This window comes from Triturus cristatus, chromosome 2_2 (assembly GCF_964204655.1).
Source record: "Triturus cristatus chromosome 2_2, aTriCri1.1, whole genome shotgun sequence".
NCBI lineage: Eukaryota > Metazoa > Chordata > Amphibia > Caudata > Salamandridae > Triturus > Triturus cristatus.
The window spans coordinates 670,747,814-670,765,423 of record NC_140582.1 but is presented as its reverse complement, the minus strand read 5'-3'; the positions used below and the strand labels follow the sequence as shown (position 1 = coordinate 670,765,423).

Here is a 17,610-nt window from a genome sequence, read left to right as displayed (position 1 = left end):
TTCTTTTCCAGTGCATCATCTGATTGAAACTGCAACAGAGTAAGTTACCATGAGTCACAAAGCCTCACCTCCCCGTCTTAGGCTGCTCCTGGCACTTCACTGTATACAGCCTGTTTCTGCACATTTTCAGGGGTTAAAAGCCACCTGCACAGAATCATTGAGCAGCATATGTACTGCTACTCCATCATATATGATCAAGGCAGTGCATACAGTAACCCACAGTCCAGTGGCATGCATTACAGAAAGTGCATTTTCTTTGGTGATTAAACTCAGCCTAGTCTCTGTCAGAAAAATTCAATATAAGAGTGCAACAGCACAAAACAGGGCCTTGCTACTGTTCCATGGTACAAACACACAAGACCGAATGCACTGAACTTTGTGTTCAGAAGACACTGAGAACAAAGATATGCCAATGTGCGCAATTTAAACAGTCCTATAGAGCAGAATGCCCATCATAGGTATACTAGTGTATGGCCCCGTTGAAAAATAGATTCTCTATACTTTTATGTTCAATAATTATTTACTAAACGCATCTAATATGGAGGAACGTTGCAAATGATTTTGACTACTACAATTCAACTGTTAAAGTGCCATAAATGGGAACCAACACCACTACTCTTAGTCCTGTCTTAGTGGTCTGGTTATTCCTGCTCCGAGCAATGTGTATTGTTGAACCTGGCCTTCTCTGCAGGGTCACCCCCATCCCCAAACCTTTTGCCTTCACAGGTATGTACTATTAAGTTTTACATGTGTGGTGGCGAAAAACTGACATTTGTTTTTCGCTACTGTGAGGCCTAACTCTCCAACAGGAAAATATTGGGTTTCTGTATTGCATTTAATATGGGAGCAAGTAGTAATCTAATGTTTGGTATCTAAGGAATTGTAATGTAAAATTCTCTAATGGTAAAGTCAGATTTTAAGTGACAACTCTGAAAATGTCACTGTTAGAAAGAGGTCTATCATAACGGGGAGTGATCCAGTTGAGGTAATAAGGGACAGGATCAATATGCTAATATTCAAAAACAGAGATACCCGCTACACCATAGATTTATCACTATTCTGCGCCTGACACCACATAGCTATTGTACATCTGCTCGGTCAATCAAGGAAACTGTTTCCTTGTCAGTTTCTCCCTGCTACTCCTCACTTGCAAATATCCTAGATACAGGTATAATCAGTGTGCTATTTAGACGATGGTCAGCTTCCTCTATAAGGCTCAAGTTAAAAGTGAATGGTATTCTTTCTCGAGAGTTCCTGATAGGCTGGAGAACTGGAAAAGGGATGCCCCGTGTTGCTTATGCTAATTGCCTTGGCAACAGAGGCGTTCAATAAGTGGCTCTGAACAGACAAAGGAGACGCATCCTGTTATTAGCATCACGGTCATGCGTAGGGGAAATTTTCAACATCTACGGAAGGTACTTAGGATGGAATATCAAATGGGAGAAATCACTCCTGTTTGCCTTGGGCCCACGGCTAGCCAGAGGAACTCTTCCCATGCCTCTCAGAGTGAAGCAAGAGCAGTCCCAATACTTGGACCTTTGGATTGCCAGGGACGGGCCGGCCCATTAGTGAGAACAAAGTGACCCCGCTTTTGCATAGACTAGAGGCCTATGCTACGCATTGGAGGACATTTCCGTTCCTCCTACTCGGTAGAGTGGCTTTGTTCAAAATGATCTCCCTACCGAAATTAATCTATATCCTACAAGATAACCCAGATATCAGAGGCCTTCTTCAGTAAGATTAATGGCTCTTTGAGGAAACTGCTGTGGGTGGATGGACTGCCATGTGTAGCCCTTCGCACCCTAAAACGCTCTATGTATAATGGTGGATTAGCGCTGTCAGAAGTCCGCAAATACTATGAAGCGGCTTGGTTCATGCAATAAACAACTGGGCGTCCGCGGCATTGGACAGCCGGCGTATGGGGGTGAAGGGTTACCTTCATGTTCTCTATGGTGGTAAACTTGATCCTAGTGCCCCGACCAAGACAGTTAGTAGGATTTGGGAGACCCTATTGAAGGAAATGGTTTTGGGAAGGAGGCTGACCCCCAGAACCCCATTATGGGAAGATATGAGACTTATGGCAGTATCAAACCAACAGGGTTTCAGAGGGTGGGGCCCGATTGCCCTCTCCACACTTGGTGAGGTCTGGGATGCAAATGGCATGGTGCCGTTTGCACACCTCAGAGAGGAATAGGATATGGGTCCCTCCCAATTTCTTAAGTATTAACAATTGAGACACACCCTAGGAAAACATATAGCACTAGATGATGACACGATGGATGAATCCCCATTAGAAAGACGGCTTCTAGATGATCACATGCTATTTAAATGTGATTTCTCTAAATTAAAAGACTCTCAAACATTATGCAGAGGGAAAAGCTCACATTTAGAACTGAAATGGCAGGCAGATGGGGGTTATTTGGAGGACGATGAATGACAGGAGGCACTACAATTCCAGAGAGAGGTAGCTATTCAGGTGCGATTCCGCCTAAATTTAAAATCCTTCATAGAATTTACTACAGTAGGACACTTCTGCACAATATTGGAATGGCAGTGACTGATAAATGTCTACATGCCTGTGGTCAGAAGGGGTGTTTCATACATACGCTGTGTGAGCACCCCAAGATCCACCTTTTTTTGCAGGGCATAAAGTCTCGGTTGGAGATGGCGATTGGGGAAACACTTATACTACAGGCTGATACTGTTGGGAATGTGGGGTTCCGAGAACCTTAACTGTACTCAGAGAACCTTAGGGAACTTAAGGTTTACCCTAGGTAAGACATCACGCGGAGATTTATTTATGCTATTTATTTTAATAATATTTATAAAGTTTTATATAGCGCGAACAAGATCCCGAAGGATATCGGAGCGCTTTACAAAAAGGATGTAAGGAAGGACATAAAAGCAATGTCAACATCAAGTAAGACTACAAAAACAGGAATAATCGCATAATTACAAGGCAAATTAGACCGGGAGAGTAATACAGTAGACTGGTATATAGCAGGTTACGCAGGGAGACACTATGCGGTAAGGAAGAGCATGGGTAGTATGGTTAGTTTAAGAGAATAGGATTAGTCATGAGAAGGATGTGTGCTGCAACTGAGAAAGACTGGTCTACAAGGATACCCGAGAAAGTGTGGGAGAGATGGCCTATAAATGAATAAGAGGGTAATTGGGAGACAGCTGGAAAGGGAGGACACGACAACGAGGGTTGGCAGGGGAGAGAACGGCTAGAGAATGAATATCCGGATAGACCAATGGAAGTACTGTTTTGAGTTTCCACGAATTCAGGCAACTGCCCTTCTCCTGGTCGTTTGATAAGTTACTTTTACTGTTATAGTGGGCGGGAGAACAGGGGTGGGGGTTGACGTCACTGTACTGTTTTGGTTGTGTTAACGTTACACTAAATATTTCTATGTTCTGGAAAATTAATAAAAATTACTCCAATAAAAAAGGGGTGCTATTTTTGGTTTTATAACTAGAAGCCATGTGTTTCAGACAGAAAGATAGTTCAACTGAATGTGCCAACTTTTTACTTCATTCAGAGACACAGACTAGCTATACTAACACATACATTCAGTTGCTTGTTACCATGCTTAGTTCAACTGGCTAAGCTCTCTATTAAATAATGTCCACACGATGACAACCTCAAATAATGCTGAATGAACTCAAAAGCAAACAAATCTGCATTTTTGTTTTATAAGTCATACGATAGTCATTGTGAAGGATTTGTTCTCAGAAAAGGAATGCCGGGGGTACTCCGAGGGCCATCCTTTCACAAGCTTGACACTTTATGTTCTGATTAAAATGCAGTTATCACTACCTCCAATGTTATCAATCGATCAATCAATCAGTGAACTTGTAAAGCGCACTACTTACCCGTGAGGGTCTCAAGGCGCTGAGGGAGGCGGGGGGGGGTCCTGCTACTGCTCGAAGAGCCAAGTCTTGAGGAGTCTTCTGAAGGTGAGCAGGTCTTGGGTCTGTCGTAGATGGGTGGGGAGGGTGTTCCAGGTCTTGGCGGCGAGGAAAGAAAAAGATCTGCCGCCAGAGGTTGTTCGTTGGATGCGTGGTATGGTGGCAAGGGCGAGGTTGGCAGAGCGGTGTTGTGGAGAGCTTTCTGTGCGTGGGTGAGGAGTTTGAATGTGATCCTCTTGTTGACGGGGAGCCAGTGCAGGTCTCTGAGGTGGGAGGTGATGTGGCTGTGGCGGGGAACGTTGAGGATCAGTCGGGCTGAGGCGTTCTGGATGCGTTGTAGTTGTCGCTGGTGTTTGGCCGGGATTCCTGCGTAGAGTGCGTTGCCGTAGTCCAGCCTGCTGCGGACGAGGGCTGGGGTCACTGTTTTTCTTTTTTCGATTGGGATCCACTTGTATATCCTGCGAAGCATGCGGAGGGTGTTGTAGCAGGAGGAGGAGATGGCGTTGACCTGTTTCGACATGGAGAGGGAGGAGTCGAGGACGAACCCTAGGTTGCGTGCGTGGTCTGTGGGAGTTGGAGCTGCTCCTAGTGTGGTCGGCCACGATGAGTTGTCCCACGCAGAGGGGGTGGGACCTAGGATGAGGACCTCTGTCACTAATCCAACGATCGACACAGGTTGTAGTTGATGCTCAGTGCATTTAGCCCTGCATTTTTTTTCCTGTAGCTCATGATTGTCAGTCAAGTGATCAGACCTAGACCTACTTATCCCATAAAACGCACTATAGCAGACCAGTCAACATTTTGCATGTCCACTGCCTGATCCCCATCATGCTCAGACCAACCCACGTATTTACTCAGTTCTAAAGAGAGACACTCTTGCTTGCAACATCAAATGTCTTCGTCTGTAACTCTCATATTGTCAGGCAGGTGATCCACCAGAAACTCATCTCAGAAAAAGCACTCTGCGCTGGACATTCCAGTTACCTTAGGAAAATTAATAAAACACTTCTAGATATTTAAAAAGGTTTCTTTTAATTTAAAAGATTGATTTCAGGACCAACAAATATTTATTCCTTTTTATTTCTGTTTTTATTTTAAAAAGGAATTATACAAGTCAACAGCTTTTGAATGAAGCAAAGAGTGAGTTTGTAACGTACTGTTCGGAGAGTTGTTAAATACAACGATCAACTTATATGCACGTATAAAAATATTTCGAGTCAAGTACATGAGAAGAACTTAGTAGGTTTTTGTCGTTTCATAGGCCTCTGGGAAGGGAACAGACATATGTCCTGATCCAGTGACAAGGGGTAGGATGCCGGCATTCGGTACAACGTTCCAAGAAAGCGTCAGTGTAATATTCGGATTCCCTCTGTGAATACAAGACAGAAATAGATAAGAAATTAAAAAAAGATTTTGAACACAGCGGTTCTGTACCTCAATCCAGAAGTAATAAAAACAGATGAATAAGCCATAAAGCGAATCATGGTCATAGTACTAACAAAAAAGAAGCAGGCTTCAAAGTCTGGTAAATTTTACATATAGGCTTTCCAAAATCGTGTCTGGGCACATTCTTACAAGTTCTTTCAAGAGCTGTGCAACGTCATGAAAAGTGACAGTGCAGACTACAACGGCAGCTGAAGAGAAGACTAATGGCAACTAGAAATGCAGGTAATCCACCAGAATGTCAATGGTAGCTGCAACAATAAATATCACTACGATCACTTTCTCATACAAAGGCCTAACTGAATGATGTTTTAGGTGTTCTCAAATGTTAGCAATATTAAACATATCAAGACTAGTCACTTATAATTCGGGTTTTTATCTGGGGCTATATTGGTGTGAGAAGGACAAAGTGGGTAGAGCTGGAGTCGGATTTATAAACAAGGAATGATCTAAATCAGTTAATTCTGCTTATGGATATTACAAAAATCAGTATATTTGTCTTCATTTATGGATCGACTGACCGGTGCGCGAAACTGAAGACTATATGTTGCATGATGTCAATAGTCCTTCTGCCAGTAATACTTATTTATGATGTCTCCAGTTCTGTGGTGCACAATGCCTTATGAAGGTGCGGTTAGTTGGATAAGCCAGCACAATTATTTTCACAGAGATCCTTACTACAGGAAAGGCAGCAGGACTCTGGAAACCTGTTTCTCCTAGTAGTGTTTCAGTACTGAAACAATATAGGACTCACATGTTTCAACCACAAATTCTTTTTTTTTTCTACGAGGAAGACCTTGTGGTCAAAACAAAGAGTAGGAACTGATCTGACATTTCAAATTCCATCTGGGCACTAATGGAGGAAGGACTAATAGACGTCTGAATAGGTTGCACTGTGCTAGGTGTAACTATTAGACTCATTTTCATATTTAAAAATAGATAGCTTCAAATATGGGTTACGAGAGACTTAACTTTTTGCCAACTACGCCACAGCAAACGTCAGCTGGGCTGCTTTGTGCTCCTTGTTAGTTAACCTCCTCATTTGTACTTGTATGAGGTGGCCCTGGATCCATTAAAAAGAAAAAGAAAAAAAAAAAATCAAAAAACCCAGGTGACCAGTTCTGTTAGTAGTCAAACATGACTTGTGGTTCATGGTAATCGATTTTGCATACAGTATGGCTCCAAACCAAGTAAAAGGTGCAGTAACCATACGCCCATCTTGTCCAGCAAGACTGAATCGTTGTCATGCCGTAACATTGGGAGTATGATCTATCGTTTTGAAGAGCCTCTCCCATATCAGCAATATTAAATTTAGAAAGCAAGGATGCAAGCTGAGAGCCCTGCTCAAGTTCTCCATTTGTAAAGATTTGTTTTACTGGTATAACTGTTGTCTCCTTATGTGATGCACAACCAGGAGTTGTTGTTGAACTGCAGTGTTGCCCTCAGCAAAGTGAGAGGAATACACCTATTCTCAAGTTTTGTCCATAGCAGGCCCTTGTACATGTAATAAATACCAATTCTAAAATCCACAACAACAAAAAAGATTTTAGGATCATGTTCGCTTATTATCTCCAGCACTAAGATAGTCTTCATTGTACTGCCTTCTTCCATGAACCCAGTTTGGTATCTGGGGAGAAGCTGATTAATCACCCAACTCTGCAGGTTTTTCCAATGAGAGCATGGCATAATGACTATCAGAGCAATAGACTTTAATTGCCCAGGTCTTCATGGCTACTTTTTAGGTTTCGCCTGCACAGCTATTACGCTGTGCTTGTGAAATCTATTGTAATCAATATAAATATTAAAAAGGGGCTTACATCCCACCTTTGCTTTTCAATGGTTCTAGTGCTTGCCACTTACTTTTCCTCCGTTTCTTTGGCTGTAGCATACGGTTTCCTGATGTTCCTGTGTATGCTTCTCATATCAGTTTCCCATGACCCAGGTAACAGTTTAATCCGCTTTTTTCGTGTGCAATTTTACATAGCGGAATACACAAGCACCAGTCTATTATTTAGGTTTCCCTGCATAGCGCTTGTTATTTGGGGCAATTTTACTTACAGACGGACACATTACAGACATGAGAGATTAAGTGGCACGGAGAGATTAAGTGAAAGCAACTTGCCCGGAATCTCAGAATTTAGAGCTTCCTGCCAAGACTCGAACTCTGTTCCCCAGCTTTAATGTCATCCTCTCTAGCCCTTACTCTAAATTCTCTGCTCTTTTAAGATTCAAGTAGATCAGCATACAAGATGGCTGGCACTCCTTTGGAATGCACGATTAAAATTCATCCCAATATGCGTTCCCAAGCGGCGCTGGACATCTTGTTTGATTAGTTGTTCTTGCGCATTTTTAACCATGTTTTCTTAGCGTTCTATAAATATCTCCTGGCAGGGAGGAACAGCCTTGATTGCATGGGGGGGGGGGGGGGAAGAGGAGTAGAAGCTCTAGCAGGCACTGCTGCTGAATAAATAGTACAGAGCCGGAAGCTTCACCAAACGAATAAGGGCAGCAGCCTGACAATCAGTAAAGTGCCTCTTCCTCTGTGGATTTGGTATTTTATGGTGATTAGAGAGGATGGGCCCCTAAAAATTCCACGAGGGGAAAAATGACGTCCTATTAATTTCTTTTACTTGAAATACATAATTTTAAAGCCATTTTACAGCTGCAAACCCAAGGCAATGGCATAAAGGAACGACTATCATTGTAATTGAGGTAGAAAGTACTAAATTTGCCAACGATTAGCATGCTGTAGAAATTAGGTTAATGCAAGCAGTATTTCAGTAGTTTCTTTAAGCTAACGCCTTGAACTGCTAACTAGCTCAGTCCTGGTAAAGCGCTTGGGTAAGATGGTGTGGGATAACAGAAGGGAGATTATTTTAAAATGAATGAAACAAAATGACTGAGCTCTTGACTAATAAATGGACTCTTGTTTCTACAAATACTTCATCTTCAAAATTCTGCAAGCTTACAAACAAATGCCACTCCTTCCTCGCTTAGTTTGACACCAGTTTAAAGGGCTACAGCGATCGGTGATCATGAATAATAATAAGCAATCAATCACCACTTACAGAACGGCCCATTTGTCAGCAGTTTGGATCTCGGGTATACAGAGAAAAAAAAAGCATGTGCTCCCAAGGTGTAACTCAATAACCACTGACCATCAATTAATGCAGGAGTTAAATGGGCTATACTTTGGGAAAAGTGATGAACCGACATAAGTAAACTCCTTTTACACCTCTGGAAATGCAGACATTTGGCAGGAAGGATAATTAACACAGGATCGAAAAACAAGCACATAGATTGTAAGAGCTACCTGAACAGCATTAGAACTATAGCAACATTATGTAGATAGTATTATTTGTTTTACATACATCTATCCAGGAGTATGTATTTTACACTGATGGAACAGCAAACCGGTGTTGCATAACATTGCCCTAGAAAACTCAGTGTCAGAGTACACAACGAGAAAGACAACTACACAATAACAACAATATCCTTTGACCATGTATTGCTTATTCTCTCATAATAAGTAGGCAATACATGGGGAAAAGATAGTGTTGTAATATGTAAGGAAAGGAAAGTTTTGCATAAAATACCATTTTTACCTACCCATGGTTTCAGAGTTTGCTGCTTTTCCTATGTTTATGCCATGCATCTGATCTTCGAACGGGCAATAAATCTCGGCGAGTGGTCGTTGGCATTTAGAATCAATGTCCAGTTTTATTGGAGTTCATTCTAAGCCGTTCTCACTGCAACTCTGAAACTGGATGCTGGTGATTACTGCATAGCTCAGAGCAACGTACGAGGGGCATCAATGTCCCAATTTTACCATGAAACCCCCATGCAGAAAACACTGTAAACTATGGAGTGCAATCGTAGAATTGGTGAGAATCACTAGAAGCTATTAAGAGTTTTTGTTATTGCAAATTCTTGTAAACACCTGTAATCATCACATAATAAATCACGTGCAGAGCTCGAGATCAATTTAATAGTTGTACCTTGTAGCATATTTTACCATTTCTTATTACATCTAAAAAAAAAATCCAACTAGAGTTCCCAGTTGTAAAAGCTTTACTCTCCTCTAATCTAAGCAATAGGATCAATTTGTACTGGTGTCACCTATTCGATATCCTCTGCTCTAGCTAGGCCTTTTGTGAAGGTTTCCGATTTCGATGTACACTTTGGATGTAGGGGTAGTAGGCTGGTTGAGTATGCCAATTTAAAATGTTTTTATTGCTCATTATCTTCGCTGTTAATGAACTCTTTCTTGAACTTTCTCTCTTGTGTTTAGATCTTTTCTGCCTGGTCTTTCCCTACTCTTTTTCCGCTTCTTTATAAATCTTCTACTATAGGTGAATGGTCTTCTATAAAATATTGGATCGCCTCTCTTTTTAGTTACCATAGGCTATCTAGATACAACGTGATGGACTGATGTATTCTCTAGAGCAGTCAACAGTCCTACTTCACTTCTGCCTCCCTCCTTTGTGCATGAATCAACATGCCTAACAAGTGAGGGCATACAAGCATTGATTTGTTTTAGTTTGTAGGTTATTACATTAAGATGACCTGTGTGACTTTTTAATGTAGTGTTATTCAAAACCAATGCTTTCAAAATCCAATGTAGAGTTTGCTGCATTAATGGCGGACATTTCAAAGTTTAATAAACCTTGGGCTCCCATACCAATAGTTTCTCGGAATGGTGCGTCATTTCTAGGCTCCAACACACTACTTCCTTAGATTTCAAACCCACTTCTTTGAGGTGATAATGTTCTCCTGGGAGATATTGCAATATCACTTGAAAAGCTATTCCTCTCTCTTAAGTATGGAGAATAAGATAGTCGTGGCTTAGGACGTAAGTGTAGAGTGTTCACAGAAGGATGCAGTTCTGTGGGGTCTGCGCCTTTGATGTTTCCACTAATGCGCTTTCTTCTGTAGACAGCCTATCAAATGAAGTCCCTCTTCCCTACTTTAAAACGTTTCTACAAATGTACTCATTGAATGCATTAAGGCAAGGGAATTTTGGGAAGCCTGAAAATCTGTTATACGAGTTTCAATGGCAACTTTATAGATGTTTAGGGGCCACATTCACTTTTGGTGCCGTCTTCTGTATTTTGACCGGTGCCTGCTGAAGGTGCATTTTCTCCTCTTGTTTTAGGCTCAGGTGTTCCACCTAGAGACCTTTACCGGCTCTCCCATTTGTTGGTTCTCGGCTGCTCTGACATTTACCCTTAGCACTGGTTTCAGTCTTGTACATGGCATGCTATTTTGTGCTCTGCTCCTTCCTCCTTATTGAAGCATACATCAGGATGCACACAAAACACAATTATATTCAGGTGCTGCTTCCCTACTAGACAGATTGGGCATGATCGGACATTGTGTGTACATTCTGCACCACGGGCCGTATTAATGTTGCTTCAGGACTGAAAAAAGTGATTTCCCTATGAGGTGACAAATCGCGGGTGGATGACCTTTAAACAATTTTTATTTATTTTGTGAACTTGGCCTAAAGGCATTAGAGCACTCTACATGAGTGCCAGATTACATTACAGCAGGTCAAAGTATGTTTTTAGGCAGGGAGAGATTCAGTGATTTTCCCAGATTTACAGGCTGTGGAGTCGATGTAAGGACTCTCTCCAGTTATAAAGTTTGCAGCTCTGGCTTCGGTTATTCCGAAGAAATGTAGGCTAAAAAAAAAACAGGGACATCCATAAAAATATGCTCTTTAGGAATATGATGAAAAAAGCTACAAGAAATCGGACCATACGGATCTTACAGATTCGTTCCTCAGAATTTCAACTAACTTGAGTGTGTCTAGGCTGGCAACTACCACCTGTTCATGCTTCTTCTGACCAATCCAAAACAATCTGCCCCGCACCAATCCAAAACAATCCGCCCCGCACCAATCCAAAACAATCCGCCCGCACCAATCCGCCCAGCATCATTACAATCCACCTCACCTCACTCCAATCCACCCTAATCCAATCCACAGTAGTCCAATCCACCCTACTCCATTTGAATTCACCCCACTCAATCCAATCCACCTCGCTCCAATACAATCCACCCCACACCAGTCCACCCCACTAAACACCACACCCACCCCACTCTAGTCCACCCCAACGCAATCCAATCCACCCCACTTCACTCTAATCCAATCCACCCAACTCTAATCCACCCCATTCCACTGCAGTCCAATCCACCCCACTTTTTATTTTCTTTGTCCTCCGCCCTTTACCTAATCTCCCCGCTTTATTGTACCACCAGTAACAGCACAATATATTGCCTTTCTCAATAAACACATTATAGTACGGAGTTTCAGTAACATATTGCACAACTGCTCACCAAGCTACAACTTGCAACAAAAAACAACTTATTATTAATCACATGGGTGAAACCTATTGCTTTTAGCAATGCTTCCTTTACGCAAGGGTTGAAAGACAGGGCTTGCCAAGATGCTGGAATAGTCCTAGTTAGATAACGTCTATTATAAAGCAGGCACAACTAAGGTTCCCAACTTGATGGCAGGCTATTTGGATGTGGCACACCATCTAGTCTCCCCGGTTTTTACAGTTACCTCCACGTGAACGCTGTGACCCAGTGCTGACTTGACTCCTCAGCTTTAATGGTTTTCTGTGGTGGCTTTGTACTGAAAGTAAGGACAACAGCCCTGAGAGCGAATGTCACTTCAAAGTGAAGGTCAAAACCTTTGGTGCTTGGAGAATATTTTCTCTTGTAAGGATAGGTCAATCGGGGCAGTCAGCAGTCCCTAGCTAGAACAGACTTTCTTGCCTTGGCCTCAAACAGTGGACACAATACCACCCTTGAACACTCACCAAGGAATAATATCCTCGAATACCTTGCCCTCTCAAGGAATCATACCCTTGATTACTTGCAATGCCCTGACCCAGCCTTGCGGGAGAATCTGTCAATAGCTAGCATCTTTTACAAGCTTTCACATTGGCAAGACCAAGATTACAAGATCAAGATTACAATTTGCCATCCATGCTTGGTCCATCTGCCTCTTAGGTATTCTCCTTAACCCCCACCCCACTATACACATGTCAGATACTTGATGAAGCCCAATGCTTGACTAAGTGGCAATGAACACTAACACTCCTCTAAATAGCTGTCCTTCTAGCATGTGGTAGATTGCATGTAGTATTGTGGGGAAGGCCCCCTGTACAAGGCTTACCTAAACTTCCATGGGGCCAAAGTTCCTGTCTGACCTTCCAGTCATGACCCACAAGGGCATAGACCGCTCTTAGAAACCTTGTCAGCACATGCTCCTTGATACTGGACCCTTATTCTGGATGAGGCCACCTAGTTAGATTTAGCCAGTGGTCAATGCTGTTGGGGGGGGGGGGGGGGGGGGGGGGGGGGGGGGGGGGGGGAGAGGAGGGGAGACACTGTACCATTGTTCAGATGAGAACAAACTCAACTGTGAAAAAGACTTGATGCCTTACAAAACTCTACACGATTTTAATTTGTTCATGCTAGAACAGGTGAGCGCTTAATTCATCTGGTGCACAGGTGCTTTAGGGAAGCTAACATTTGACAATGGATCTAACAAGTTGGATAGACCTTGTTGTCCAAGGAGAAGCCAGATGACCTACCTCTGGAGAAAGTTCTGGGTGTTAGAGGACAAGGCAAACACAAGGAGATGATGGACGGAGCACTGAAACTTTTCATACACTCTCCCCCCATTCACAGATCGGGGTTGAATCCATCACCATTCTTTAGCTCACTTTGCCACCACAGTTCAGACCCAGCCAGAAACAAAGCAGTCTTGACCCTATTCCTCAATGGAACAGTCCAGCCTGGCTGATGAGGAGTGTTACACCAAAACCGGTCCCACAATGTTTGTTTCCGGTCCAGGGAAGACCTGGCTTGAAGGTTCGGGCTGGACTGTTCTCATGAGTCACAGGGTCAAGCCTGATTTGCATATAGCTGGGTCTGGTGTGTGTGTGTGTGTGGGGGGGAGGGGGGGGGGGGGGGGAGTAAACTAAAGAACAATTATGGATTCAACCCAGATCTGTGACTGGGGGTGAGTGTCTGAAAAGTTTCAGTGGTCTGTCCAGCATCTCCTTGTGTTTGCTTTGTGAGGGAACAAGTCCTGTAATGACTATATCGCAGCACCCTGCATGACAGAATTCCCCGATGTGCTAAGCCTTTCTGGAGAGCGGAGAACAAAGGGTACTGTGAGAAAATGCATACATTAACTTTTCAGACAGGTTTAGAACAATACAGTACCGTAGGGGCCCGAGACCCTTCCCCATCCTGGATGCAAAGTTGTAGTATGTACTCCGATACATCGTACATGTGCTTATAGCAGGATGCACCACGCTTCGAAACATTGTGGAGCTCCCATCTGAGGGTTGATTGCAGACTCCTGCAAAGACTTCTCAGAGTTAGCACTTCAGAAACAAGGGACACCAAGGGGAACAGGTCATGGGAAATGGCCCACTCCCTCAGTTAACCATTATATGTGGGCACCTTTCTTTTTTGAGATACAAGCCATGGGCGCCCCATTACTGAAAGGGAGGAATAGCTGCCTGAAATTGAAGATAATATCCAAGATAGGAGCCAGCCTTCAGTGGTAGTGGAAAAGAGTTTCACTTGTAAGGAAGGACTATCAAGGGAAATTGCCAGGGGGGGCGACCTTTAAACCCAGGAAAATCACATTAAATTCCAGCAGGTTTATGTGGAGACATGTTTTGGATCAGCTGCATAAAATGTTACTGGCAGGTTCCTACACCGTGTACAATGCGTCCTCCCCTATCCTGGGTCCTCTTAACAGAAGAGGGTCATAAACAAGAAACACAGCTGAAGCAGACTGAAGTTTCGCATCTATCAGATTTGGAACACGCGATTATCTTTCACAAAACGTACTCACTACTTTCTAAATTGGCTATGCCTACTTCTGGCAATCTCACCCTACTAAGTGGCCGTGGTTCAATCTCACATTGGTGGTATGCTTAATTAAAGGGCACTCCTTGCCAGAAATAAGTGTTGCACTCTCTACTTGCCATGAGCTCTTTTGATCTCATGTCTATTTTGTGTATCTGGTTTTGAATTCTCATAGTGCTTGTATGAGGTCTAATCTGGTAACATTTCAATGCCAGGGACAAATGTTGAGCTTACTTCTATTCCCCAATGTCACAAATATAAATATCACTCTCAATAGGCTTTGATAATTACGTTTGCCTTGCCTATCTATATACATCAACCTGTCAAATTATTTTTGCATCTAACTCTATGCCCATCTAGTTATTGGCATTCTTCAGGGCAGAGTAGATCTCCTATTGGTTCTTTACCATATGCTAGAAGTTGAAAACTAAACACATTTGCAGATCAGTATAGCACCTGTTGATCAGACATATTTACAAGGAATATTAGTTCAGAGTACCAGTGTATTTTGTAAACAATTGTTTGTCACTTTAAGAACAGTTGTTTTAATGCTCCATGCAGTTTTCACCTTAGGTTAGCCACCAACACTCATTAAACTCGTGAAAAGCACCCTTTTGTGAGCATGCTGTGACATGGTTTCTGTCACTCACCTATATTAGATTACACAGCATTTTTTTCTGACGGTCAGAGGGATTTGACAAAGCTATTCCCATTGTTAACATGTTCTCCATTTGGGCACTGTATCAGAAATCATGCATTTGGTATCAATGACCTACACCCACTTAAAGCACTCAAGTCCGTTCCCATCGCTTTCATGTATTCTTCTTATCGAATACCCAAGTGAGCTTTCTTCTCTGATCATATCTGGTCTGGAGTGGGCCTGCGTCTTTTTGTGTAGGTCATGGGTAAGTCATAAGACGTTAGTGGCACAAGTATGTGATTAAGTGATCATTCATCAGACACAATCACCCCGCTGATAAAGATGTAAAATCACCCCTCTGATAAAGATGTAAACTGTTGTCCAATTCTCTAACCGTGTATCTCAGAATAAGATCTGGATATTTTTAGGAATAGTGTAAATGCTTTTTGCACTCTTGGCGGGAGGACTCCTAAAGATGGTCTCGTTCATATAGATTCTTAGTACAAGTCATCTATTAGGGTATCTATTAGGAAGGGCTAACTTACATGCCATGTGATGAGCTGCACTTCTCTATCAACTAATGGTATATTTATTTCAAAAGCTTCAATAAAATTAACTTGCAAAAAAAAAAAGGAAATCTTGATTCAAGAGCTTTGCTACTGTCACAAAGCTTTTGCTTTAAAAAAAAAAAAAAAAAAGGGCCGGTCTAAATTCAGTCGCTGGTAAAACCATATGTTCCCTCATGGAATCTAAGATCAGCAGGGAAGTTGCTGGCGACTGTGCCAAAAGTAAAGAAAGTGTGCTCAGGCCGGAGTTCTTTCAGCTACTTGGTGTCAAAGCTGTGGAACGCCATGCCCTTATCGGTTCGTCAGGTGCAATCAGAAGATCTTTGTAGGAAGCAACTTAAACTTTTTTATCTTAGATCAGGATGCTCAAGAATTTGAAAGGTATGCATGCTGTGGAAATCTGCGTCCGGCGCTGGGACACCTCGCATTGAGGTAGCCATGAGTTTTATAAATCTGATTATTATTATTATTGTCTTTGTCCGACTATTACTACTCGATTGCCCCTTCTATTCAGTATTTTTTCTTGGTCTAAAGTGTAGAAGATGAATTTGTCCAAAATTAATGTTCCTAATCAGAGATTTTAGTACATTCTAGTTCCATTTAAAATGGAACACATATGCTGCATTATTATAGTTTTCAAAATTCTTGCCTGGGTATTCTGATGTATGTGCTGCTTACTGCAAACCGCATGTAAATTGTGGGATGAATGTGTGTTTTGAACATTTGCGCATGTTTGGGTGCTGCATATGGAGTCAGTATTGTCATACTGTCTAAATCCTTCATCCATCTGTATCTTGACAGTTGTTTGATTTCTTGTTTCATTATGACGGTGCATAGATTGGTTCTTGATCAATTTTGAGTTGTGGAATGTAACTTCTGGATGTGTTCCTGGTTTTTGTTTAGATCTTCGTCGATTGTTAGTACTTGCCAGAGCTTCATCAGAATTTACTTCAAGTCTTTTCTTTTAAACTGGCAGACATGTCATTTTTACAATGGTTGTATATATTTGTGGTTCTTTTGTGATTTGGTTTTTGGTAACTTATTTTCAAGTATTAGATCTGCTTATTTTTATTTATTTTTTTAAATCAGTTTAAACCTACACTGTGCACTTTAGCTGTCAATTGTTCATCAGTTTTCTCAGCTTCTCTGATACTCAAATTCCTCACTGTCGAAATATTTAGATTTGATAAAACTGGTATATGGAATATTCAATTTTAAATTCTACAGATGACAATTAGTAGAATGTAGTACTAGGTTTGCTTACAGTGGGTTAGAGTATAGAAGGTTTTTAATCATCAGTTGTAGATAAAAGAATACAACTGATCTCTTGCCTGATTTTATGAAAACACAATGTTGTCATTTAGATTGTTGATAAACTAAACTGCTTGCTGTTCCATGCTATTTGAGATGAAAAACAAGGAGTCAACTTAAGAGTCCGGAGGACAGTTTTTGCAACATCAAATGTCAAAGCAATCATTTGATCCCACCATCCTAAAAAAGAGATTTGCTATGGCAGGGGAAATCTGTGTACGCCTCGTGTGTTGGTAATTTTTCTGGTCAGGAAGATATTATTTACCAAGATAAATGTCATCAGTACCATTGTTATATGGTCACTGAACACACAAAGAAAGCAAAGGCTTATTTTCCATTTGTGTGCTTAATGAAGCATTTATCATATTACATTTTTTTCCTACATGAGGTTTAATTTCTGTAGGTTGTCATTTGGGTCCTGCACATGAAAGGAGAATTTACACAAATGAACATTGGAAAGGGTCTACAAATTTTCAGGTGTTCATGAGTAAAGTTGCAATGGATGATACAATGGGTCTATCATTGGGCCGCCGCAGATTTCTATGAATCGTTGGGGTGAACTTTATAGTTTGTATGTTTGGGTAATCCTCTTAAGAGTTCAAGTTTATACCAAATCAAAAGTCCTTTTTCAAGCCATGTCTGTTCTTCATGTAGTACTCTTCTTGCATGTATTTTATCAGGTGTTCGGTTATTGGTGATAGCAAGTCAGCTTCCTTGAAATACATATAGATTAATTAATAATTATGATGGTCTAGCTTTGTCCAAAGACTGATTAGTAGGTTGTGCGATTAACTGGAGTTCAAGTAGTGCTTTTTTTTCCTGGGTTAAGTC

The 17,610-nt window shown here is 41.7% G+C and overlaps 1 protein-coding gene across 1 annotated transcript in view; it reads right to left on the bottom strand.

Moving 5' to 3' along the window:
* Window positions 1-4,979: 4,979 nt before the first annotated feature.
* SPCS3 (signal peptidase complex subunit 3) overlaps window positions 4,980-17,610 on the bottom strand; it is a 71,546-nt gene continuing 58,915 nt past the window's right edge. Inside the window, exon 5 of the mRNA XM_085641865.1 lies at window positions 4,980-5,284. Within this exon, the coding sequence (XP_085497991.1) occupies window positions 5,152-5,284 (133 nt within the window). The 3' untranslated portion in view covers window positions 4,980-5,151. The remainder of the gene's footprint in view (window positions 5,285-17,610) is intronic.